The following is a 25955-nucleotide window of genomic DNA, read 5'->3' as shown; positions in this document are numbered from 1 at the left end:
TCGTGATCGCCACCTAGTGGAGAAAAAAGAAACTTTTTCCTCCACCAACTAAAATACAAAAAAAAGTTCTCTGGGTAACTGTCAGGATAACTAACCATCCGGGCCCTAGGGTGATGGGAGAGGGGTAACCCTTAGGGTACTAGTGGACCCGTAGGATAACTAACCATCCGGACCCTAGTGACATGGGAGAGGGGGTAAGCCTTAGAGAACTAGTGGACCCGTAGGATAATTAACCATCCGGGCCCTAGGCTGATGGGAGAGGGGTGAGAGACTCTAAGAGAGAAAGAGAGGGTAAGAGGGATCTCTCTCTCTCTCTCTCTCACTCCCCATAGCCAAAGCATTTCCTCCGCACACCCGCACCCTCCTCATCACCCAATAAACCCTAGCTCTTAAGAAGAAACTTCCCCCCGCACACCCGCACCCCCCTCACCACCATGTCACAGGAACCCAAGACACTTCCCCCCGCACACCCGCACTCCCCTCACCACCGTGTCACAGGAAAACCCAAGACACTTCCCCCCGCACACTCGCACTCCCCTCACCACCGTGTCACAGGAACCCCCTAGCTACCACTACTCTTATAGTTTTTCAGCTATGAACGATTGAAGTTGCATGGCGCACAAATACATATTTCCTCTCTCGCTTACATCAGCTGTTGCGCACGTTCATCTTCAATCGCTCATAACTGGAAAACTATAAGCTTTATCGAAAATTCGAGCTCTTTAGGACAATCTACATGAAGAATGGCTTTAGTTATGACTAGTCTCATGAAATTCTATTGAGAAATACGCCTGTACCATTGTCCCGCGTTTTGCCGTAATTTCAGGTATTCAAGCGTCACTGACTCGTTCATTCTGCTATTTATTTCGGAACAAATAAAAGTACGATTGCACATTGAGAAATTACATTAGAAGCTCTCGATAATGTACATGCTGCTATGAGTATTTCTTAATCTTATGAAACTTGTCGTAGAAGGTGCAATGCAATAAATTTAGAAGGGCAATTTCGCGATTGAAAATAAGACCCACGTACATACATGGTAAACGCTATGTGTATTTGTTTACAGTACACTCCACGAGTCATTAACACAGTCACACCCGTATGTATGTAGGCCTACTATGCTGGTTTACATACGCTGGACAAGGCAACAAGCTGCAGAGGGGAAAGGGGAAGCCAACTTTATTTACTCCGAGTACGCATCTTGTTACAGTTTGCATTATAATGACCAAAAGAAGCGTTGCAAAATTATGAAAATATCATAAAAGCGTCTCCCCTTTTCACGCTCTATTCAATGATGCTACCCAAGTTGTTGGTGCATTTTTACTTTGCTTGGAATAAATAGCAGAATGAACGAGTCAGTGACGCTTGAAGACCTGAAATTCCGGCAAAACGCGGGACAATGGTACAGGCGTATTTCTCAATAGAATTTGATGAGACTAGTCATAACTAAAGCCGTTCTTCATGTAGATTGTCCTAAAGAGCTCGCATTTTCGATAAAGCTTATAGTTTTCCAGTTATGAACGATTGAAGATGGACGTGCGCAACAGCTGATCTACGCGAGAGAAGAAATATGTATTTGTGCGCCGTGCAACTTTAATCGCTCATAGCTGAAAAACTATAAGATTTATCGGAAATGCGCGAGCTTTTTAGGACAATTTACATGAAGAATGGCTTTAATTATTACTAGTCTCATCAAATTCTGTTGAAAAATACGACTGTACCATTGTCCCGCATTTCGCCGTATGCCCTATATTTCAAGCATTACGAAATCTCCTTTTCTACAATTTCATTTCAAAATGATAATTGCATTTTGAGCAATTTCATTATATCGGCGAAATGAAATGTTCTCAACATTATTTTAACGGTATTTATATGTGTATAGCTACAGATAGGGGAATAGCGTAAATATGAGGAAAGCTTCGCAGTAAGTTTCGATGCTGGAGTGGGGGAACACATTAGCGTGAGCCGCGAGAGGGTTGAAGCCTAGCTTTCTTCCTAAAAATTTTTGCTTTTCATCCACCTCAAAAACGCGGGACAATGGTAGGGGAGACCGGGGCTAGAAGTAACAGGGGCACATAGTAACAGTACTCGTATCTAATGATTGAAACATATGAACGAAGCGTTACATGTGTCAATTTGCACTAGGAAACATATATTGAGACATTGCATGAGCTGTTCATAGCATTAGTTTTACCTGAACGTAATAGGAAACGATAATCTAATTCGAGGTTAAAAAGCATCAAGTACGTTTAAAATTTTAAGTTTTAAGTTTTGGTATATTTCTTAACCGAATGCACTTTTATGTAATCTAACATTTCATTGAAACTAGGTTATTAGCCCATAACCATATTACGACTAGATTTCGTACAAAAATATAGCAGTTCTTTTATAAATTTAAAAAAATATTAATATATCCAATGGGGCAAAAAGTAACACTTTCAAGGGGCTAGTTGTAACAGCGTTACAACTTACCCCAAAAATATAATTTAACATAAATTGAATAAGTATGTTGAAAATTGATGACAAACTCCTATTTTTTTCAATTTGTAGCATGAGGACTTATAAAAGAAAGACTAGTCGCGGTACACAATCTGCAGAAGTATATAAAGCAGCGGCACATATGGTTCTGAACGAGAAGGTTTCCATCAGGAAAGCATCAACGACGTTTGAATTATGCCATGTCTCATTGGCACGATATTTAAGTAAATATGAAAAAGGAGATACTAAAATGGGATATAAAAAGCCACGTCAGGTGTTTAATGAGGAACAGAAGAACAAAATAACAGAATATTTAACGCAGTGTGCAAATATATATTTCGGCCTGCTACCTGAAGAAGTGCGAAAATTGGCATATGATTGTGCCATTAATATTAAGCTAAAAACTAGACCAAATTCATGGCACAGAGACAAGAAAGCCGGTGTAGACTAGTTCAATTCATTTTTTAAAAGAAGTAAAACTTTATCAATCCGAACACCTGAAGCTGCAAGCATGAGCCGAGCGACATCATTTAATAAGCATAATGTCAGCGAATTTTTCTCTAAATTAAGCCATATTATGCTTAAATATAATTTATCTCCATCAAGAATTTGGAATGTCGATGAGACTGGCCTTACAACGGTGCAAAAACCACGAAAGATTGTGGCTAAAAAAGGTGTTAAACAAATAGGCGCAATGACTTCGGCGGAAAGAGGTGAATTAGTTACTGTAGAGATGGCTGTCAATGCTGCTGGGAATAGCATACCTCCAATGTTTATTTTTCCTCGAATACGGTATTCCGATGTTTTTGTAAAATCTGGCCCACCGGAATCTATAGGAGCAGGAAACAGATCTGGGTGGATGACGGTTACAGAGTTCGATATATTTTTAACTCATTTTATTAAAATTGTTAAACCTACTCCAGATCAGCCAATACTCTTGTTATTAGACAATCATCACTCTCATATTGGCATCAATATTATAGATAAAGCTCGAGCCAATGGCATAATTATGCTTTCATTCCCTCCGCATTGTTCTCACCGTTTGCAACCTTTAGATGTTGGGGTGTATGGGCCTTTTAAAAAATATTGTGCATCAGCGCAAGATAATTGGATGCGAAAAAATCCAGGTAAAACAATGAAGATTTACGATTTACCTGAGATTGTTAAATACGCATGGCCTTTGGCATCAACGCCAATGAATATTTCAAAGGCATTTGAAAAATGTGGTATTTCACCGTTGAATTCAAATGTATTTAAAGATGTTGATTTTGCACCATCGTTTGTAACAGACCGTGATATGCCAACTACAGCTATAAGCTCTGAAATGGAAAATAGAGACATATCGGAGCTACAAAATTCTAGCCGTCTGTCTTTAGATAATCATTGTGAATCTCCGATTCCTCAAAATATAGATCCTGATTCAACTTCATTAGCAATAAATGCTGATTTGGTCGAAATGGAGCAACCGAGCAATTCTGATCCTCCTAATTCACCAACAAATGCACCTGAATCAACAGCTGCTTCTCAAAATAAAATTTTTGACCCATAGATAATACGACCGCTCCCAAAGGCACCTCCTAGAAAACTCAGGTCATGCAAAAGAAAAAGGAAAAAGTGTGCTGTTCTAACAGCTTCACTAGAAAGAGATGCTTTAGCACTTGCAGAACAGGAGCGAGCATCTAGTAATGCTACTAATAAGAGGAAACCACTAAAAAAAAAGAAAGTGGATATGTTAAAAAAATAAAGAAAGAGGTGGCTGCATCCAATGAAAAAAAGATTAAACGGCAAACGTTACCGTCATCGACGAAAACTAAATCAAGTGAAAATTCTGATGCCGATAATGAATGTTATTGCATAATCTGCTGGACGCCATTCTCCAGCAGTAAATCTGGCGAAGAATGGATTCAGTGCCTAAGTTGCCAAAACTGGGCACACGACAAATGCGTAAAAACTGATAAAATAAAGTTTTTATGTGAAGACTGTTGTTCTGATTAATGTATAAAATTATTAATTCGAATGAATTTTATTTTGTTATGGAATAAAGTTAAAGTTTAGTTTTTCACGTTATATTGCTTCTTGTAATCTTTCATTTTATTATTTAAGTAATAAATAATTAATATTCTAGTTAACTTTAATAATAGGTAGACAAAGGAGATATAACATATACAATTTTCCAGATTTTTAAGTGTTTTTCACGTGTGGAACAACTTGCCCCAGCCTTGTTACTTTTTGCCCCAACATGGGGCAAAAAGTAACAACTACTTATATTTGAAGAAACATCTTTTATCTTTTTAACGAACAATTCTTGATGAAATTTTTTTCTTGTACATTATAGTTCAATAATTACTTACTCAAATTCACTTCAGTAATTACAGACATGGGTACATTTTATATGATCATTTTTACATTAAACGTAAAATGTTACAACTAGCCCCGGTCTCCCCTACGGCTCTATTTCTCAACCGATTTCAATGTTTTTGGGCTTGTTGGAATCGTTAGGTCTGGCACCTCGTCATAAAGAAGCTCGATTTTTCGATTTGTTTTGCGTTTAAATAATATTAATGCGAATTTTTAAACAATTTTATTTTTTTCACGTTTTTTTGGAAAATACGGCTTTATTTATGACAAAGTGCGAGTCCTAACGATTCCAACAAGCCCAAAAACATTGAAATCGGTTGAAAAATAGCGCTGGACAATTCTCCCTCGTTTTTCTTTACGTAATATTGGCTACAGAGGGCTTGAGGGATCCCGTTAAGAATTCTTCATCAGAATAATTATTATCGTACAGTTGGGTGCAGAAATCTTGCGTCGGGCGAGGGGAAGTAGGAATCAGAGGGGTGAAGGGATTTCTAGGGAGTTTGTCGGTAGCTGTCAAATGGCGCGATTAACCTTCAATTTTGGATCGTAAACAAAAATAATACTTTCGGAAAACGATTACGAAAAAGAAGGAAGGATTTTAATACATAACAGAGAAGACAAAATATATCAGATGAATATAAAGTAATAACGAAAAATGAAAATTATTGTGAATTTATAAGGAAATATACTTTGTGGTTATTTTATTTCTGTTACAGGCTAAATCCTACTCTTCGAGAGTTTAAATCGCAGGAAAGAAATACTTAAAGACCAATGAATGAAAAAGGACTAATTTACAAAGCATTTCTGTGTGGCCCAGTAGTTTCAATAATTGTGACATAATGTTGTAATAGTGAATGTGTAAGCGATTACCGCGATTACTGTCTATACAAAGAAATTTTATTATAAAACAATAATGATGTATGATAATGTTTTGATTCCTATTATTATAAATTAAAGCTAGTTCAATTAAAATTTATTATTTTAATTTCTTCCTTATCCCCACAAATTCTATACGTACATACTAATTACATATTCTTGTAGAACCTATCTTTAAGCTACTCTAACTAAATTGCAACTACTTTAAATCTGCAGGTCATAACTATTTACTGTGATAGACGTTTTCAAATTAATTGTAACGCGACGACAGATGGCGATAACGAGCCAACCGAGCACCGAAGACGCCAACGAATATTGTACCTAGTCAGTGTGAAATAAAGTATCGACGAGTAAACACGAAATCCTGACTTAATATCTCACCTATCCTACAAGAGCTTACAAATCAGAAGTGGGATCCGAGCTTGGAACGAAGAAACCTGTACGTAAGAGATCGGAAATCGTGGGAAGGTGATTAAGCATTTCGTAAAAATTGTTGGGTAATTTGGAGTTTCTCAAATTACTACAAAATTATAAAATTTAGTGAAATTATACGAACGACTAAATCGAACACGTAAGCACAAAACTCTTGAAAACGGTTGAGAACGTTCGAGAAATTCGGAAACCGAGAAGAAAAAGTGTTTACTAACAGACGAAAAACTAGTTGTGAAGGTAGAGCATTCCAGGATTCGTTGAAAATGACAAATCGTGAGCTAAAGGAATACACAGTACTCGAATTGAAAACGGCGCTACGGGCATACGGTTTGCAATCTTCAGGTGCTAAAACGGAATTGATAAACCGGCTATTAACCGCTGATCCGGACATCACGGGCAAGATGGCGGACATCTTGAGTGAGCAAACAGCAACTGTCGAAGAAACGCAAACCCCATTAAACACACAAGTGGTGAGTGAAATAATGGAAACGGCAGCGGCGACTGAAACAACGGGGACAGGACCGAGTGAAAATGGTGTCCCTGGACATATCCTTCGCGAGCTGGAGCTCCTGAGAAGAGAGAAGGCCGTTTTGGAGCGGGAGGTAAGACTGCTAACTAGAGAACAAAGATTCGAGCCTCCGATCCCTTCACCAGGAAATAGCGGTAACGGAAAGCCACACGTGAATATCAACACCGTTGGCAATTTGGTCAGCGAATTCTCAGAAGACAGCGACCTGTTCGACAAATGGAGCCAACAAATAACGCTCATCAAAAGGATGTACGACCTAGACGACGATGCAGCCAGGGTACTTATAGGCGCCAAACTGAAGGGGCGAGCCCTAAAATGGCTACATTCGAAGACCGAGTTCCTAGAAATGCCAGTACAGGACCTGCTCGACAAAATGGCGGAAATGTTCAACTGCCGGATGAGCAAAATAGAGAGGAGAAGAGAGTTCGAGCAAAGAACGTGGAAAGCTAGCGAATCATTTGTCGAATACTACCACGAGAAAGTTATATTGGCCAATAAGATCAGTATTGAAGAACCCGAACTGATAGACTGCATAATCGACGGGATCCCCGATGTTCGACTGAAGGATCAGGCGAGAATGCACCAGTTTGGTGACGCTGCGAGGCTGCTAGATGCGTTCAGGAAGATCACGCTGAAAAAAGAGTTCAAACCCCGGCAGGAGAGGAGTACTGAGGGAAAACCACCAGCAACGACACCAACATCTGAAAACTACTCTACATCGAGGTGCTACAACTGTTCCGAGGTTGGTCATCTGTCTGCAGCTTGTCCTAAGCCTAGGAGAGCCAAAGGGGCTTGCTTCGAGTGTGGGTCAGCGGAGCACCGAGTCAAGCAGTGTCCAAAGAGGGCGACACAGACCAACACGGCTAGCTTGGTATATATTCCGGATACCCCGCCGCCCTTCATGGTTCCTGTAAGTTATAGCGTTCCTGGAAGTAATGTAAATAAAGATTTTAACGTCATGGCCGTTATTAACACAGGCTCTCCGGTTAGTCTGATGCTTAGCGCGTACGTCCCGGATAGCGAGCGACGTATCGTAACTACCAGCGAATTCGAAATACGCGGATTAAATGGCACGAAGCTGGTAATCTTAGGTTTATTTGACTGGGAATTTTATGTGAACGATATTAAGCGAAATATTAAGTTTTTAGTAGTTCCGACCGAGACAATGCCCTTTGAAGCGCTATTGGGTAGAGACTATATTATAAAGTACGGTATGAATATTCCATTAGGGAACACGAACGAATTATTCGTTAGCGGTAAACCGAGTGTCGACGAACACGACTCATTTGAAGATCAATTAATGTTGATTGATGTAAACCCAACCGTCGACACTGCTGATGTGCTAAATATCAACAAAGACGCTGATCGAGAACTAGTCGATCGATTAAAGCAAATACATCGCGACATAGATAATACGCACTCCCCACGCATTGAGCATGATTTTGAGATGTCCATAAATTTAAAAAATACGCAGCCAATTACGTTTAGGCCCAGACGATTGTCGTTTGCTGAAAAAGAAAAGTTACGCGAGATACTCGATGACCTATTAAAGGACGGCATAATTCGCCCTAGCGAGTCGCCATACACGAGCCCGATAGTGCTCGTACGAAAGAAAGACGGGTCCATTACGCTTTGCGTTGATTATCGCGAGCTCAACAAAATTACAATAAAGGATAATTTCCCAACCCCGCTTATCGAGGATCATCTCGATCGATTGCGAAATAAAACTCTGTTTAGCAAATTAGATTTAAAAAATGGCTTCTTTCATATCAAAATGTCCGAAGATTCAATTAAATACACGTCTTTTGTCACACCATGGGGGCAATTTGAGTATACAAGAATGCCCTTCGGTCTGACGAACGCGCCGCGTACGTTTCGGCGGTTCCTATCAAGAGTATTTAAATCGCTAATCGAACGAGATCGAATGCTATTGTACGCAGACGACATACTAGTCGGTTCCCAAGATCGTAACGAACATCTCGAAACCCTGCGGGAGATTTTCACATTGGCCAAACGCCACAATTTGAAATTTCGATTAGACAAATGTACATTTTTGAATCCGGAAATCACGTACCTAGGATACACCATTGACCACAACGGTATTCGACCGAGCGGCGAACATGTAGAAAGTATTTGAAATTTCCCGACACCACGCAGTGTGCGTGAAGTACAGCAGTTTATAGGATTGGCTAGCTACTTTAGGCGTTTCGTATTCCAGTTCTCTATAATCGCGAAGCCACTTTATGACCTGGTTAAATCAAAGGAATTTACGTTCGGAGCAGGAGAATTGGAGTCGTTTGAAATGTTGAAGAATTGCTTATCGTCTGAGCCGGTACTTGCAATCTACTCACCGAAACTTATCACGGAGCTACATTGCGATGCTAGCTCACATGGATTCGGTGCCATTCTGCTACAGAAACAGCCTTGCGGAAAACTTCGCCCTGTATCATATTTTAGCAAACGCACGACAACGGCTGAGAGCAAATACCATAGCTTCGAGTTGGAATGCTTAGCGGTGGTCTACGCTATCCAACGATATCATATTTATTTGTCCGGTATACCATTCAAGGTCTTGACGGATTGTGAAAGCTTTAGGCTCACATTAAGCAAGCAAAGTATAAACCCACGAATATCGCGGTGGGCTATGTTCCTACAGTCGTATGACTTCCAAATTGAACACAGACCGGGAAAGAGGATGACGCATGTAGATGCACTCAGCCGCTGCCACAATATTTTAATTTTATCCGGAAATACTTTCGAACAGACACTGGCAATAAAACAAACGCAAGACCAGGCAATATGCGCCATTAGAAATAGACTAGAAAAGGCAGAAGAGAAATTCTATGAGCTTAGGGACGGTTTAGTGTACCGTAAGAACAAAGACGATAAATTGTTATTCTTCGTACCTAACGCGCTGGAAGAAAACATAATAAGAACATGCCACGACGATATTGGGCATGTAGGCCTCGATAAAACGGTAGATTGTATTAAAAAGCTGTATTGGTTCCCAAATCTCAAAGGAAAAGTCAAGACCTACATCTCCAACTGCCTAAAATGTATCGAGTACACACCAGTTACGGGTAAAGCTGAAGGGAGACTCCACAGCATTCCAAAGATCCCTGTTCCCCTGGATACAATCCATATTGATCATTTGGGGCCGCTAGGAAGGACGGGAAAGGGGCACCAGTACATCTTGTCGATCGTCGATTCCTTCACAAAATACGTTCGATTATACGCGTGTCGCGGTGCGGCATCGGCGGAGGCCATCAAGCATCTAAGCGATTTCTTCCGTGTCTATGACTATCCGAGGCGCGTGATATCGGACAGAGGATCAGCGTTCACGTCGAAGGAATTCGGCGAGTTCCTAAAACAGGCATCGATAAGGTATGTATTGGTTGCCACCGGTACCCCACGTGCAAATGGCCAAGTAGAACGATTTAATAGGGTAATCGTCCCTATGATGGCCAAATTAGCGAGCGACAAGGCCAAATGGGACACTGTACTGGGAAAAGTCGAATTTGCAATTAACAATACCGTTTGCAAATCGACCGGAACAACGGCCTGCAAACTCATGTTCGGAAGGGACCAACGCGGCGAGAAAATCGACCCATTGCACAAATTTCTGGAAGAAAACGCGAATAACGTGGATGACCTACAAGCGCTACGAACCGCGGCAGCGGGGAAAATAGAGGTGAGCCAAGAAGCTAATACAAAACGCTATAATTTGCGTCATAAACCCACAACTACGTATCGCGAAGGAGAATACGTCATGATAAAAAATGTAGATACGACGCCGGGAGTTAGCAAAAAGCTAATACCTAAGTACAAAGGCCCGTACGTAATTGATAAGGTTCTGGATCACGACCGGTATATAGTAAAAGACGTCGAAGGATTCCAAGTAACTCAAAGGCCATTCCACGGCGTCATTGGCCCCGAACAAATGAAGCGATGGATCCGCGATTTTAACAAATCTAAAACTGCGTGACCGAGGTCGGTCAAATTGTCAGAATGGCCGAGCTGTGATAGACGTTTTCAAATTAATTGTAACGCGACGACAGATGGCGATAACGAGCCAACCGAGCGCCGAAGATGCCAACGAATATTGTACCTAGTCAGTGTGAAATAAAGTATCGACGAGTAACCACGAAATCCTGACTTAATATCTCACCTATCCTACAAGAGCTTACATTACTTCAATAATTTGTATTATTCAATGTGAGATAAATTGTATAAAGTTTCTACTAATTTCTTATTCATTCGTCACATGCTTCCACATGTCGTATGACATTTATTTGCCTTGATTGCTCCTTCATCTTCTAGATTTAAACACATATACCAATAATTCTCTAGATATTTTCAAATATGTTCAGATATGCTTATTCTGCTGTCTAATTGTTTCTATACTAATTAGGATGATTGGTAAACTATTGCTGTATTAAATTTGAAAAATGGACACTGGACTTATTGTACTTAAATATGTTTGGCACTTCATCCACATGATATCTTTTCCTTCCATTTGAGAGGATATTGTCGACCAATACGTTTATGTATACTGCTGAGTTCATCTTGTTTTTAGCTTCAAATTATATTTTCAATCTATATATTTGGATATCCATTCCCAATATGCAATACTTATTTTATTATTCCTATTTGTTCATGAAACTTATCTGTCCTAAAACCTTAATTTATCCAGTCGCCATGTGTATATCCTATCATTTTCAGATGATTGACATATCTTTCTATCAATCCTGACAACATTATAATAAGAGTAATGAAATAAGAGTATTCTATATTCAAAATGTATATTCAAACACGTTGCTGGAAAACTACTTGAAGCTAAAAAATAAGATGAACTCAGTATTATACACATAACTTTTAAGGAACTTTATCTATCTAAGTATTATGAGAATATATTTCACAGAAGAGAGGCCCAATTTAAATAGCATCATTCAAATGCCCATTTTCCAAATTTAATAAGACAATGGTTTAACAATGATTCCAATATTTATAAAATTAATTACAAGTCAGCATAAACATCTTATCTGCGTGTATTTAAAAATGATAATAAAATTATTGTTATGTGTTGAAAACTAGAAGAAGAAGGAACAATCAAGACAAATAAATGTTATACGAGATGAGGAAGCATGTGACGGATCAATAAGAAATTAGCAGAAATTTTACACAATTTGTCTCACATTAAATAATAAAAATCATTGAAGTAAATAGTTATGACCTGCAGATTTAAAATAGTTGCAATTTAGTTAGAGTAGCTCAAAGATAGGTTCTACAAGAATATATAATTACTATGTACGTATAGAATTTGAGTGTGGTTAAGTTAGAAATTAAAATAATACATTTTATTTGAACTAGCTTTAATTTATAATAATAGGAATCAAAACATTATCATACATTATTATTATTTTGTAATAAAATTTCTTTGTATACACAGCAATCGCTTACATATTCACTATTATAACATTATGTCACAATTATTGAAATGGCTAGGCCACAGAGAAATGCTTCATAAATTAGTCCTTTTTCATTCATTGTTGCTTAAGTATTTCTTTCCTGTGATTTAAACTCATGAAGAATAGGATTTAGCCTGTAACAGAAATAAAATAACCACAAAGTATATATTTCCTTATAAATTCACAATAATTTAAATTTTTTGTTATTAATTTATACTCATCTGATATATTTTGTCTTCTCTGTTATGTATTAAAATCCTTCCTTCTTTTCCGCAATCGTTTTCCGAAAATATTATTTTTGTTTACGATCCAAAATTGAGGGTTAATCGCGCCATTTGACAGCTACGGACAAACTCCCTAGAAATCCCTTCGCCCCTCAGATCCCTACTTCCCCTCGCCTGACGCAAGATTTCTGCACCCAACTGTAATGTATAGGCGATGAAGAGTGAACAGACTGATCTAATGTTGTGCATGGCAAAGAAATAGTATTTGACATACTATTTGTTCCATCTAATGATCTTTGGGATTGTTGTTCTTGAATCAATGATGTTTTTGTTCTTGAAAATAAATTATAAGAAAAGTTATGAATTTATGAAATGAATAGCAATAATTTATTAAAATTTATCTGTAAGCAAACTTATTATACCAATAAGCTTACGTTCTATGAGCTATATGGGAAGATAAAAATAACATATTTTTATAAAGGTCCCATTCTTTTGTAGGTTCATACCCAGAACCAGATGGAGGTAACTTAGTTTGTTTTCTATTTTCTCTGGTAAACATATCCCTCAATGATGACCATCTTTTCTCAATTGCTTCAGCTTTAAAAAAAGTTAAACTCTACATTAACTTAAATTAATAATTATAATTTGTTGAATAAGTGAATTTGTAATATTTAAACTTGGCGCATTTGAGAGTAGACTAGTGCCGAGTACATGAAATGGCGGCAGTTCCGGTTCCTCTGTTAATGGCGTCGCAAGAAGCAACAGCACGTTGTGTAAAGGAGAAATTGATTTTGTATCTGATGAATCTAAGACTACAAGTAAAAGATAAAACATTTATTGAACTCTCACTTAGTTAATCCTAATGTAAAGGGCAGTATAATAAAGGTATACAAAAAAGACAATAATTGTAACTAAAAATATCATCTCCTAATAAAGTCCCAACAGGTTATGGGCCCAGGGTGCTACCCAGACTGCTAAAGTTGAGTGAAGTTGTAAAAATAAAAGTGATTAAAATGCAGAAAACCGAAGACTTGAGCACGATTGAAAAACTAAAGGACATAGATAACTTTGATATGTGGAAATTTCAAATTTCTATAGTTCTTAAAGCAAATGAACTATTTGAGGTAGTTTGTGACGAGCCTCCAAATGTAAAGCCGCAAAATTGGTTTAAAAAGGACGCAAATGCTCAAAAGGTTCTAGTTACAACACTGGATAGAAAACCACTTCTACATATATTGAACTGTGCAACGGCGTATGAAATGTGGAAAAGACTTAATGATATTTATCATAGAGATACCAATCAACAAAAATATAAGTTATTGCAAGATTTTTTTGCATTTACTTATAAAAAGGAAGATGATATAAGTACACATATAAGTAAGTTACAAAATATCACATACAAATTAAATGTTCTTGGTGAAGAGATCAATGATGTGATGTTAATAACCAAAATTTTGTCTACGTTACCTGAGCAATACAATCACTTCACAACAGCATGGGATTCTACAACTGAAAGCAACAAAACGGTGGATAACTTAATTGCCAGATTGTTAATGGAAGAATCGAGGAATACACAGAGTTAAGAACAGGCAGTAGCATTTAAATCATGTGAGTTGAAATGTTTCAAGTGTAATAAAATTGGACATATTGCCAAGTTCCGTGAAACTAAAAAAATTGCTAAGACTGGTAACAGCAGTAATAATATTAAAACATGTGATGTCTGTGGTAAAAGTGGTCATCAAGCTAAAAATTGTTTTAAAAAAATAAATGCCACTAAATGTACAATTTGCAAAAAAGACAATCATAAAGAGAAGGATTGCTTCTTTAGAAATAAGAAAGAAAATAATAAACAAGAACTGTCCTTTCTCACCACAACTCTAAGTAAAACTAGTACATGGATTATAGATTCGGGTACAACAGCTCACATGACAAATGAAGAAATGTTATTGCAAAATACATTTAAAACAAGCATGAAGGTAGGAGTTGCAAAAGAGATGGAATCAATGTTAGCTGATAAAATAGGAAAAGTTCGCTTTGAAGAGTTCACGCTTGAAAGAGTAATATATCTCCCAGAATTGAATGCTAATCTTCTATCGGTAAATGAAATAACTAATAAAGGTGGAAGAATAGTGTTTACTGAAAAGAAAGTGGAAATATGGAAAAATGATAAAATAGTAACTGTAGGAAAAAAGACAAGTGCAGGATTGTATGAAGTCAACTTAAATCCTAAGAAGATGAAGGAAGTTGCGTACAAGATGGACAGTACCAGTGTAGAAGTATGGCACAAAAAGCTAGGACATCTTAGTGGATCATATATGAAAAAATTAATTGGAATGTCTACAGGAATGAATATGGATACCGAGACATTGAAGAATATTGAAGGATGTACAACGTGCAATAAAGCTAAACAAACGAGACAATCGTTTGGAAATGCACGGTCAAGGGCGAGTAGATTTTTAGAGTTGATACATACAGATGTGTGTGGTCCTATCAATCCAAGTACATGGGATAGGAATAGATACTTTGTGACAGTAATTGATGATTACACTAATTATACAGAGGTATATTTGATAAAAAATAAATTTGAAGTCACAGAGGTGTTAATAAATTACATAAATAAAATGGAAAGAAAGCATAACAGTAAAATTACTAAAATCAGAAGTGACAACGGAAAAGAGTATGTAAATAATAAATTAAAAAATTGGCTGTTTTCAAGAGGAATTGAACTGGATTTGACAATTCCATATACGCCAGAATTGAACGGAAAGGCAGAACGTATGAACAGGACCTTAATGGAAAAGGCAAGAGCTTTACTGTTTGACTCAAAGTTTGAAAAAAATATGTGGGGAGAAGCAGTTTATACTGCTACACATATATTGAATCGATGTCCCTCGGCAGCAACTGAAGTAACGCCAATAGAAATGGTAACAAATAAGAAGCCAGATTTATCAAAAATGCAAATTTTTGGAACAACTGCTTGTGTTAAGACACTGACTCCAAAAAAGAAACTTGATTCCAGATGTAAAATTTGTTATTTTACTGGATATACAAATAATGGATATAGACTTTGGGATCCAGAAAAGTCTAAGATAATCACCGCAAGAGATGTAAGGTTTGGAATAAAGGAAATGAATAAAGAAGAAGAAAATACAGTGATCACACTTCAAGGAGAAGTTGATTGTGAAGAAGCTACAAATTTGAGAGAAGAAAGAGTGTATGGATCAGATGACAATAGTGAAGAAGGTTCAGTGTTTGAAGATGCAAGTGAAATAGAAAACAGGGATCAGAATCAAGAAGAACCAGTGCCAACTGTGATAAGAAAATCTGAAAGAAAAAGAACATATCCTGATAGATATTCTGACTACGTGTTCTTAACCTATGTAGATGCAGTTACAGGGCCAGATAAAGAAAAGTGGAAAAAAGCAATTGAAGACGAAAAGAGATCACTCGAAAAGAATCAGACTTGGACTTTGGTAGACCCAGCAACAGTGAAAGGAAAAAAATGCTTGAGTTCGAGATGGATCTTCAAAATTAAAGACAGCGGCTCGTACAAAGCAAGACTAGTCGTAAGAGGCTGTGAACAAAGAAAAGGAGAAGACTTCAGTGAAACTTTCAGTCCAGTAATAAATAGTGATAGTTTAAGAGTGTTAATGGCAATTGCAGTGAAACAAAATCTAAAAACTGTCACGTTCGATGTTAAAACAGCGTTCTTATATGGAGACTTGGAAGAAGATATATATATGTTAGTTCCTGAAGGATATAATAATGAGCAGCGTGTGTGCAAGCTAAAAAAATCTCTGTACGGTTTAAAACAAGCACCTTTGAACTGGAATAAAAAGTTGTGTAGTTTTTTAAAAAAGGAAAAATTGTGTTCCTTGTCTGCAGAGCAGTGTATATTTCGTAATGAAGATAGATCCTTGATTCTAGCGATATATGTGGATGACGGAATAATTCTAGGTAAAAACGAGAATGAAATCTTGAATTTAATTCGTAAATTAGAAATTGAGTTCGAAATAACAGTAAATAAAGATCCTGATATGTTTCTTGGAATAGAAATAACTAAAACTGAGAACAAATTGAAATTAACTCAGTCGAAATATGCAGATAAAATATTGAGAAAATTTGGAATGGAAAATTGCAAAGCTAATGCTGTTCCAATGACTGTAGGTGAAAGAATTGAAGAAACCTCAGAAGAAAACAATTATCCGTATCGTGAAGCAGTTGGAAGTTTGCTATATTTGACAAGCAAAACTAGACCTGACTTGTCATTTGCTGTAAATAAATGCAGTAGAAAAGTGAATCAGCCTACAAGACAGAATGTAAACGATGTGAAGAACATTTTCAGGTATATACAAGGAACCAAACAACAAGGAATTTCGTACCTACGGAAATACGACAAAAATCGGCTAATAGCATACTGTGATTCTGACTTTGCTGGAGACATAGAAACAAGAAAAAGCACCAGTGGATATGTCATTATGTACAGCGGGGGTCCAATTGCCTGGTGTTCGAAGAAGCAATCGATTGTGGCTTTGTCGACAACAGAAGCTGAATATATTGCAGCGGCAGAATGTTGTAAAACTTTGTTGTACTTAAGAACATTAATAACTGAACTGATAGGATTGAAACCTGATATAGGGTTGAATGTGGATAATCAAAGTGCTATCAGTTTGATACAAAATGGAGTGTTTAATAAGCGTTCGAAACATATAGACGTGAGATACTGTTTTATACACGAAAATGTGAGAAATAAGATTCTAGATATTAAGTATTGTCCTACTGAATCTCAAATTGCAGATATGTTCACAAAAGCATTGCGAAATGTTAAATTTAATAGATTTAAGGCAGAAATTGTGAATTAGAAGATACAGCTTAACAAAAATATATACAAATTAAGGGGAGAATGTTGAATAAGTGAATTTGTAATATTTAAACTTGGCGCATTTGAGAGTAGACTAGTGCCGAGTACATGAAATGGCGGCAGTTCCGGTTCCTCTGTTAATGGCGCCGCAAGAAGCGACAGCACGTTGTGTAAAGGAGAAATTGATTTTGTATCTGATGAATCTAAGACTACAAGTAAAAGATAAAACATTTATTGAACTCTCACTTAGTTAATCCTAATGTAAAGGGCAGTATAATAAAGGTATACAAAAAAGACAATAATTGTAACTAAAAATATCATCTCCTAATAAAGTCCCAACATAATTAAATCTTAACCCTGATAGTAATTAACACTTGCAAATAAATTTCAGAAAAATGGCTTAACCATTTTTCTTTCGTAATATTTGAGCTATATGAGGTTTTAATTATAATTAAATGTGTATACCATACTACCTGACATGTTAACTTTGTATAACTTTTCCATAATCTGTGATATTTTTCTCCACATATCTTTTTTCATTGTAATATTTTTATAATTTTTATTACGCTTGCCATACAAACAATGATTATCGCGTACAACGTCAATAATTATTTCGTCTATGCTAATAGACATAATCAATTTTCTATTAAAAGAGCGGAACACAATAAATAACGGTGGAGTGAGTGGAAAGATATTATTAAATATCGTACAGCGACAACGACAGCAGACTGTCGCTACGTTTGAGCACTGTAATACGCATGCGCCCGGCATCCGACAGCGTCATATGTACGACTTGGTTGTGGAAAGCCCTTAAGGAATGGAACACAGATTCAGATTACGCAGCATGCTCTCCATATCTATAATAAGCCCACCTGTTTTCTTAGATAAGTAATATTATTGATAACCATATATAAAATGTATTCAAACATGATCCTTTGTGGTTTCTCTTATGTTTCGCAGGTCAAATTATCTAATAAAGCAGATGAGCTGCATCTAATTGGTGAATAAAAATTAGGCCAGGCTGTGTCAATTCTGCTGCTTCGAATTTGGAATCTCCATGCAAAAACGAAATTGGAAATATTAAAAAAAGATTTGTTATTCAGGTATTATTTAAATATGATCTAAATGTATCAATATGGCAATTACTGGCAGTGATTTTTCAAACTTGTTATATCTAAACTTATTTTCTTTACTGTTTTAGGTCCAGTAAATATTAATAGATTTGGCTGTCAGTATTTGGTTTGAATAACTGTCCTGCATTATAAATGGAGACTAATAAAGCTGATGAACTGCATCCAAGTGGTGAATAAAAATGAGGCCAGGCTATGTGTCAATTCTGCTGCTTCGAATTTGGAATCTCCATGCAGAAACGAAATTGAAAATATTAAAAAAAGATTTGTTATTCATCTGTTATTTAAATATGATCTAAATGTATCAATATGGCACTTACTGGCAGTGATTTTTCAAACTTGTTATATCTAAACTTATTTTCTTTGCTGTTTTCGGTCCAGTAAATATTAAATTTGGCCTTCAGTATTTGGTTTAAATAACTGTCCTGCATTTGAAATGAAGATGGAAGAAAATCTTATATATGTATAGAAAGTAGGGTACAGGATAATGAATTAATCTTTCAAAATACTTTTCTTTTCTTTATTTAGATTACGTTTATATATTGTACTGTGAATTATAAAAGATACATCATAATGGGTATATATACTTTAAACGTGAAGGCACATAATATATTCCTTTTATTTGTACAAGTAACAGTATTTATAAAATAATTAAGGCTCGCGTATGGAGTCATTTTAAAAAGCTAATATATATTTGAAGATACTCAGGAATGATTTTATACTGTTCTTGATATCCTTCCAGGTTTAATGCTTGCGCCAAATTTCTAGCTGCCACTAGTCTGAAAATATCTGCCTTCTCCTCGAATTTTATTTGATTGATTACCATATAGCAATATACAGCGTGAAGCTCAAAACTATCGTTCGACGAAAGAAGAACGTCTTCTGCCTCCAATAATGGTATTTCGTCAATCAAAAGAATAGGCCAGAAACTAGGAAAACGAAACGTAAAGCTTATTAGTATTCAAATTAGATATTACAAATTGTTCAACAACACCAGTTATATATAAATATCTTACTATGTAGGTTTTAAATTAGAAACCAAAGGTTGACCAACAAAGTCGTAGCATCTTTGACCTCTCCGTTTTCATACTATTGATGATATTCACAATATTTACCTGCAATTAAATAAGTTTTGTATATTAATACAAAATATACTTCATTTGCGTTATTTTTGATACTAGCTATAAGTATAATATTCACCAACCTAACAATGTGAGTCTTTCAATAGCCAGCACACAGGATCCTAAATTCTCGAGTAATTAACGACATTCTAATTCGCCATTATCAGCATAACGCTTCAAGAATTGATCAGCGATGTAAGTAACAAATTTATTATCTTGCGCTCTCTGTGCCGAAGTAAGAACATTTCCCATTTATTCTCGTTTAATGCACCAAACTCCTTGCATCTTGCAATACAATATATAATAATTAATACAAGTTTCTTAAATATCTGTTAATTGCCAGTATATAATATCAAATTAAATTACTTACCAACATGATTCATGTTATTTTCCTTGACTATATCTATTATTTTAGATATTCCAGATTCAAATCTCATTGGCAGTGATTGCAAAAGAATCTTTAATTTTGCTTTGCCTAATTGCTTTTCACAATGTATCGGGTAAGTAGCACCACGCTGCCATAATGAGTGATGGGTCATTAATGGAGTGCCATACTCTAGTACAAGGGATTCTTGAAGTTGTTTGCTAACTTTATCAAATGAGCTGCAAACTGCCCATTCTCATTCATGTTTTGTATCTTTTCTAATACCCATTACAATATATCTTTTATAATTCACAGCACAATATATAAACGTAATCTAAATAAAGAAAAGTATTTTGAAACATTAATTTATTATCCTGTACCCTGGTTTCTATATATAAGATTTTCTTCCATCTTCATTTCAAATGCAGGACAGTTATTCAAACCAAATACTGAAGGCCAAATCTAATATTTACTGGACCTAAAACAGCAAAGAAAATAAGTTTAGATATAACAAGTTTGAAAAATCACTGCCAGCAATAGCCATATTGATACATTTAGATCATATTTAAATAATACCTGAATAACAAATCTTTTTTTAATATTTCCATTTCACTTCTGCATGGCGATTCCAAATTTGAAGCACCAGAATTGACACATAGCGTGGCCTCATTTTTATTCACAAATTGGGTGAAGCTCATCAGCCTTATTAGAACATTTGACCTGCGAAACATAAGAGAAACCACAAAGGATCATGTTTGAATACATTTTATATATGGTTATCAATAATATTACTTATCTAAGAAAACAGGTGGACTTATTATAGATATGGAGAGCATGCTGCGTAATCTGAATCTGTGTTCCATTCCTTAGCGTTGTTTAACTCCTCTGGTTGAAATCAGCATGACGTATGCACTTTACTCTCGGTAGGACCTTTGTAGAACCTTTACACCTGGGAAAAAGAGCCATTATAATTAGCAGTAATTTTACAAATTAACTATATATGATAATAAATACGCAAGGATCTGCATTTTATTTAAAAAATAATAATATTATTTTTTATTATGTATTTCTTATTTACATTCATGAATCTATTTGTTTCATAGATTTATATATTAAGTTAATTTTGATAAGAATTATATTACATTTTTCCTTAATACGTTATGTATGTTTTTAGAAGTACAAAAAATTTATTATACCTGTTTTTTTCGATAATCCAGAAAAGTCATTAAAAATTGTATAACTTCACTATAACTGATTAATATTTTCCAACAAATTAAAACTCTTTAACAATTTATACTAACACTCGTTTGATTAAAAATCCGCGCTGTCAGACTGACATTTCTGCACTTTTCACTACTCTCACAAGACTCACAGATAAGTCCAGTGGTATAGACTCACCAAAAAATTACCCAGTGGCGTAGAATTATTTTAGACAAAGACGCAGATAGAAATCCATTAGTTAGAGAGAGAAGAGCATTGGCGACGTCCGAGATAGGAAAATAAGAAACGAAGGCCTGGAGAAACCACGTTGAACGCGGTATAAGGCTCTCTCTTTCTCTTTAAGGCATTTAAAAAAGGATAGCCTAACATACACATCCTATACTCTTTCCAGTGATGGGTAGGGGGAGGGGGTCAATTGTCCTACTTTTGTATAGTAATAAAATGGCGGCGTCAGTAACTATATTCCTAAGGAGTAGCAGATCTATATTAACCATACGAATGTGGCCAAATTTAAACGACCATGTTGTCTGGGTACACTGTACCAAAATTTCATTACGAAATAGATTTTTGACAGATGGAAGATGTTTGAAAGGGCTGGAAGGGAATAATAAGATATATTTGAACGTAACAATGAAAAATAAATCAATTGAAAAAAAAGTGGTTCAGTGTAAAAATCTATGACCAAAAAGAGGATATAAGCAAATTGAATTTTAGATGAGTAATCTATTATTATAATAATTTTAATTTTTTAAAGAAAGGAATGATACTTTGTGGAATTTTTAAATATTTGTTGCAGGTAATTAGAATTACAAAGGTTATTGCAACAAATGCTGTCACACTGGATAGCTCGCAGGAAATGTTATTGCAAGAATAAAGTAGACGAATGTCATATCAATAGGAACATTTAAACACCCTAACAGCCAGTAAGTTCAAAGTTCTTGGCATATCTCATGACACTCTGTCACAGATACATAGCTACAGTTGTATAATAAAATCCATTTCAGTAAGCAATACAATATTTTCCTAACTAATGATATGATTAAATTGTTACTCATTTATTTACATATTTATATTAATTTGATATAATATCATTGCAGATACATATTGCATATCTATAGATTTATCTTAAGAAAATTCCTTACTTGAAAAAGAATATTTACCTAGAGCATTGTTCATCAATTGTTCATATGTAGTCTATTGTTAGCAACAATTAAAAACTCCTGAAAATGTATAATCTACCATAGCCAACAACGATGTAGACCTATAATAGATCAGTTGAAAGTACATCTTTATTTGATAATTGGGGCAAGCAAGTTGCATTTTTATTCAAAACTCCTAAAATTTAAAGAAGGCTTGAAATAAGTGACTATTTTGAAGAACCTCCTTAAAAGTATTGTGGACAAACCAGGTCAATAAAAGAAGAAACATTTTGACAAAGAGAATATGGTGAATGAAAATTGTACCATATCAATATGATAGCGAAAGGTCAACAATTATAAGTATATAGGTTACGCAAACTAATCAATGAAAGAAATTTAGAATTTAACATTTTGTCACTTATAGACAACAATCGTAAGGTAGGAAATTAAATTCCTTTCCTATATCTTATTGCAGAAGGATATCTGCACACTTCCTCTTTTAAGATTGTTATCTATAAGTTACAAAATGTTAAATTCTAAATTTCTTTCATTGATTAGTTTGCGTAACCTATGTACTTATAATTTTTGACCTTTCGTTATCATATTGATATGGTATTATTTTCATTCACCGTATTCTCTTCGTCAAAATATTTCTTCTTCTAATGACCTGGTTTGTCCACAGTACTTTTAAGGAGTTTCTTCAAAGTAGTCACTTATTTCAAGCCTTCTTTAAATTTTAGGAATTTTGAATAAAAATGCAACTTGCTTGCCCCATTTATCAAATAAAAATGTACTTTCAACTGATCTGTCATAGGTCTACATCGTTGTTGGCTATGGTAAATTATACATTTTCAGGAGTTTTTAATTGTTGCTAACAATAGACTACATATAAACAATTGATGAACAATGCTCTAGGTAAATATTCTTTTTCAAGTAAGGAATTCTCTTAAGATAAATCTATAGATATGCAATATGTATCTGCAATGATATTATATCAAATTAATATAAATATGTAAATAAATGAGTAACAATTTAATCATATCATTAGTTAGGAAAATATTGTATTGCTTACTGAAATGGATTTTATTATACAACTATAGCTATGTATCTGTGACAGAATGTCATGAGATATGCCAAGAACTATGAACTTACTGGCTGTTAGGGTGTTTAAATGTTCCTATTGATATGACATTCGTCTACTTTATTCTTGCAATAACATTTCCTGCGAGCTATCCAGTGTGACAGCATTTGTTGCAATAACCTTTGTAATTCTAATTACCTGCAACAAATATTTAAAAATTCCACAAAGTATCATTCCTTTCTTTAAAAAATTAAAATTATTATAATAATAGATTACTCATCTAAAATTTAATTTGCTTATATCCTCTTTTTGGTCACAGATTTTTACACTGAACCACTATTTTTTCAATTGATTTATTTTTCATTGTTACGTTCAAATATATCTTATTATTTCCTTCCAGCCCTTTCAAACATCTTCCATCTGTCAAAAATCTATTTCGTAATGAAATTTTGGTACAGAGTGTACCCAGACAACATGGTCGTTTAAATTTGGCCACATTCGTATGGTTAATATAGAACTGCTTCTCCTTAGGAATATAGATGGCGATATTGTATCGATATTTGTCGGTATCGATATTTTCATGACGATACCATCGATTTTTGTATCGATACTTTACTTTTCGATATAGGACAGTATCGATACAAATGCTCCAATCGATACATATGTACATCAGAGCGGTTTTGAAATAATCGGATTTTGGATTCGAATTGTTTTAGCTGCAGTGATGCAATTGACATGAAACGTCTAACAAAAAATCCCTATATTCTTATCCTAAACTTTTCTTGTTAACCACAATTCGATTTCGAATGGAGATTGAGAAGTTGATGGAAGGTTTAGGCTTGCTCGTAGCTAAAGACTAACTAGATTGGTTTATCATGCTTTTAAATTAATTTAATGGATGATGAGAAATAATGGAAATTCATTCAAGGTAATATGATTATATATTTTTAATAGAAATATGCGCTGCAATATAATTAAATAAGTATAATAATAACTAAATAAAATTAATAATCATAAAAATAATAAGATTTAAACAAGGGAAGTAAAATATAAGTTCAAATTAGTTGATAAATTAAAATGTTATTGCTATAATATTTAACCATGAGAAATAAATTATATTTTTATTAATTTCATTTAGTTATAATTATACTTAGTTAATTATATTATTTTACATATTTCTTACTTTTTTAAAAATTGTTTATCATTTTACCTTCAGGAAATTTCTACTATTTCTCTCTTCGGTTCGAATTTAAAAACACAATAAACCTTTTTAGCTATTTTATAGAGCCACGTATAAGCCTAAGCCTCCATCAACTTTTCAATCTCAATCCAAGATCCTTATGTGATAATCGCGGCATGTTTATGATGAGAATCTAGTGATTTTTGCGCTAGGCCTTCGGTTTTGGTTGCATCACTGCAGCTAGATTAATCGGAATATTCCAATTACAAATCGGAAACTCTCAGAATTATGTTATTTGACAAAAAGACACTTACTATACATTATCCGTCTGAAAAAATCAGAAACATTAATTTTCTTCCATAGCTCCTTACAAATATTATTTTGTTTCGTCTGATCTTCTTCAGTTATATTTAATTTTTAACTTAAATGTAATATGATAAATTTGCGGCAGTTAAAACTTAAAATTGTCATAGTCCAATAACATGAAAATTTTTATAAAGTGCCGTTAGAGAAAATCCTGTATTCGTAGTTCGTCTAGAAATATGGGAATACGGGCTTTAGTTGCTAGTAGAAATATATATATATTGAATAATAATACAATTCAATATTCTACTGAATCGATAAGCATCGATATATCGGATATCGATACATTGATTTCGATATTTCACACGTATCGATACTTCCGTTTTTGATACGTATCGATACGAAATATCGATACTTTTTTAAAATATCGCCTTCACTAGACACCGCCATTTTATTACTATAGAAAAGTAGGACAATTGACCCCCTACCGATTTAAAGCTCCTTTACGATGTACGATCGTAAAATCGTATTCCATCAAGGCGAGAGCCCAACGAGCAAGTCTTCCAGATGGATCTTTTAAATTAGGCAACCATCGGAGACTGCTGTGGTCGGTAATTACAGTGAAGTGGTAACCCTCAAGCAGCGTTGCCAAGTCCGCCATGTTGGAAGATACTACGCTGTATAGTTTGTTGGCGAGAATTGAATATACCACGCAAAATGTATAGTAAGTGTGAAACGAAGTATAGTGTTTTAGGTATAATCAGCTCTCAGTGCTTTCGGACGTGTTTTGGCCATTAATCTTGCGTCGCGGCGCGTTGTGTATGTGTAGTTAGAATCAGAGGGGCGAGGGGATTTCTAGAGAGTTTGTACGTAGCTGTCAAATGGCGCGATTAACCCTCAATTTTGTATCATCAACAAAAATAATATTTTCGGAAAACGATTGTGGAAAAGAAGGAAGGATTTTAATAAATAACAGAGAAGACAAAATATATCAGATGAGTATAAATTAATAAAAAAAATGAAAATTATTGTGAATTTTTAAGAAAATATACTTTGTGGTTATTTTTTTTTTGTTACAGTTGAAATCCGGTTATGATGACTTTCAATTAAGGAAAAAAGTAATTACAGACCAATAAATGAAAAAGTATTAATACATTAAGCATTTCTGTACGGCCCAGTCATTTCAATAA

At 35.1% G+C, this 25955-nt stretch overlaps 2 protein-coding genes and 3 long non-coding RNA genes across 5 annotated transcripts; 3 read left to right on the top strand and 2 right to left on the bottom strand.

Annotated features, from left to right (window-relative positions):
* Positions 1–3055: 3055 nt before the first annotated feature.
* LOC136774667 (uncharacterized) lies at positions 3056–4027 on the top strand. Its single transcript, XM_066729082.1, has one exon. It carries the CDS (start codon positions 3056–3058, stop codon positions 4025–4027), a length of 972 nt encoding a protein of 323 aa, XP_066585179.1.
* A 2380-nt stretch (positions 4028–6407) lies between these two features.
* LOC136774666 (uncharacterized) lies at positions 6408–8810 on the top strand. The gene has a single exon (XM_066729081.1). It carries the CDS (start codon positions 6408–6410, stop codon positions 8808–8810), a length of 2403 nt encoding a protein of 800 aa, XP_066585178.1.
* An 8468-nt stretch (positions 8811–17278) lies between these two features.
* Positions 17279–18566, top strand: LOC136774284 (uncharacterized). The gene is made up of 3 exons (XR_010822768.1): positions 17279–18114; positions 18187–18329; positions 18428–18566. It is a non-coding gene; the product is annotated as an uncharacterized lncRNA (long non-coding RNA).
* A 583-nt stretch (positions 18567–19149) lies between these two features.
* On the bottom strand, positions 19150–19752 carry LOC136774285 (uncharacterized). Its single transcript, XR_010822769.1, has 3 exons — positions 19561–19752; positions 19373–19471; positions 19150–19285 (listed from the first exon to the last, which is right to left on the bottom strand). It is a non-coding gene; the product is annotated as an uncharacterized lncRNA (long non-coding RNA).
* Positions 19753–19764: 12 nt separating this feature from the next.
* LOC136774286 (uncharacterized) lies at positions 19765–21163 on the bottom strand. Its single transcript, XR_010822770.1, has 3 exons — positions 21038–21163; positions 20418–20790; positions 19765–20319 (listed from the first exon to the last, which is right to left on the bottom strand). It is a non-coding gene; the product is annotated as an uncharacterized lncRNA (long non-coding RNA).
* Positions 21164–25955: the final 4792 nt, after the last annotated feature.

The sequence above is a fragment of the Prorops nasuta genome, unplaced genomic scaffold, assembly GCF_024137725.1.
Source record: "Prorops nasuta isolate Cenicafe-Biocafe unplaced genomic scaffold, Cenicafe_Pnas_1.2 PNAS00006, whole genome shotgun sequence".
NCBI lineage: Eukaryota > Metazoa > Arthropoda > Insecta > Hymenoptera > Bethylidae > Prorops > Prorops nasuta.
The sequence above is the reverse complement of the archived record's forward strand: the minus strand, read 5'-3'. Positions and strand labels throughout refer to the sequence as shown.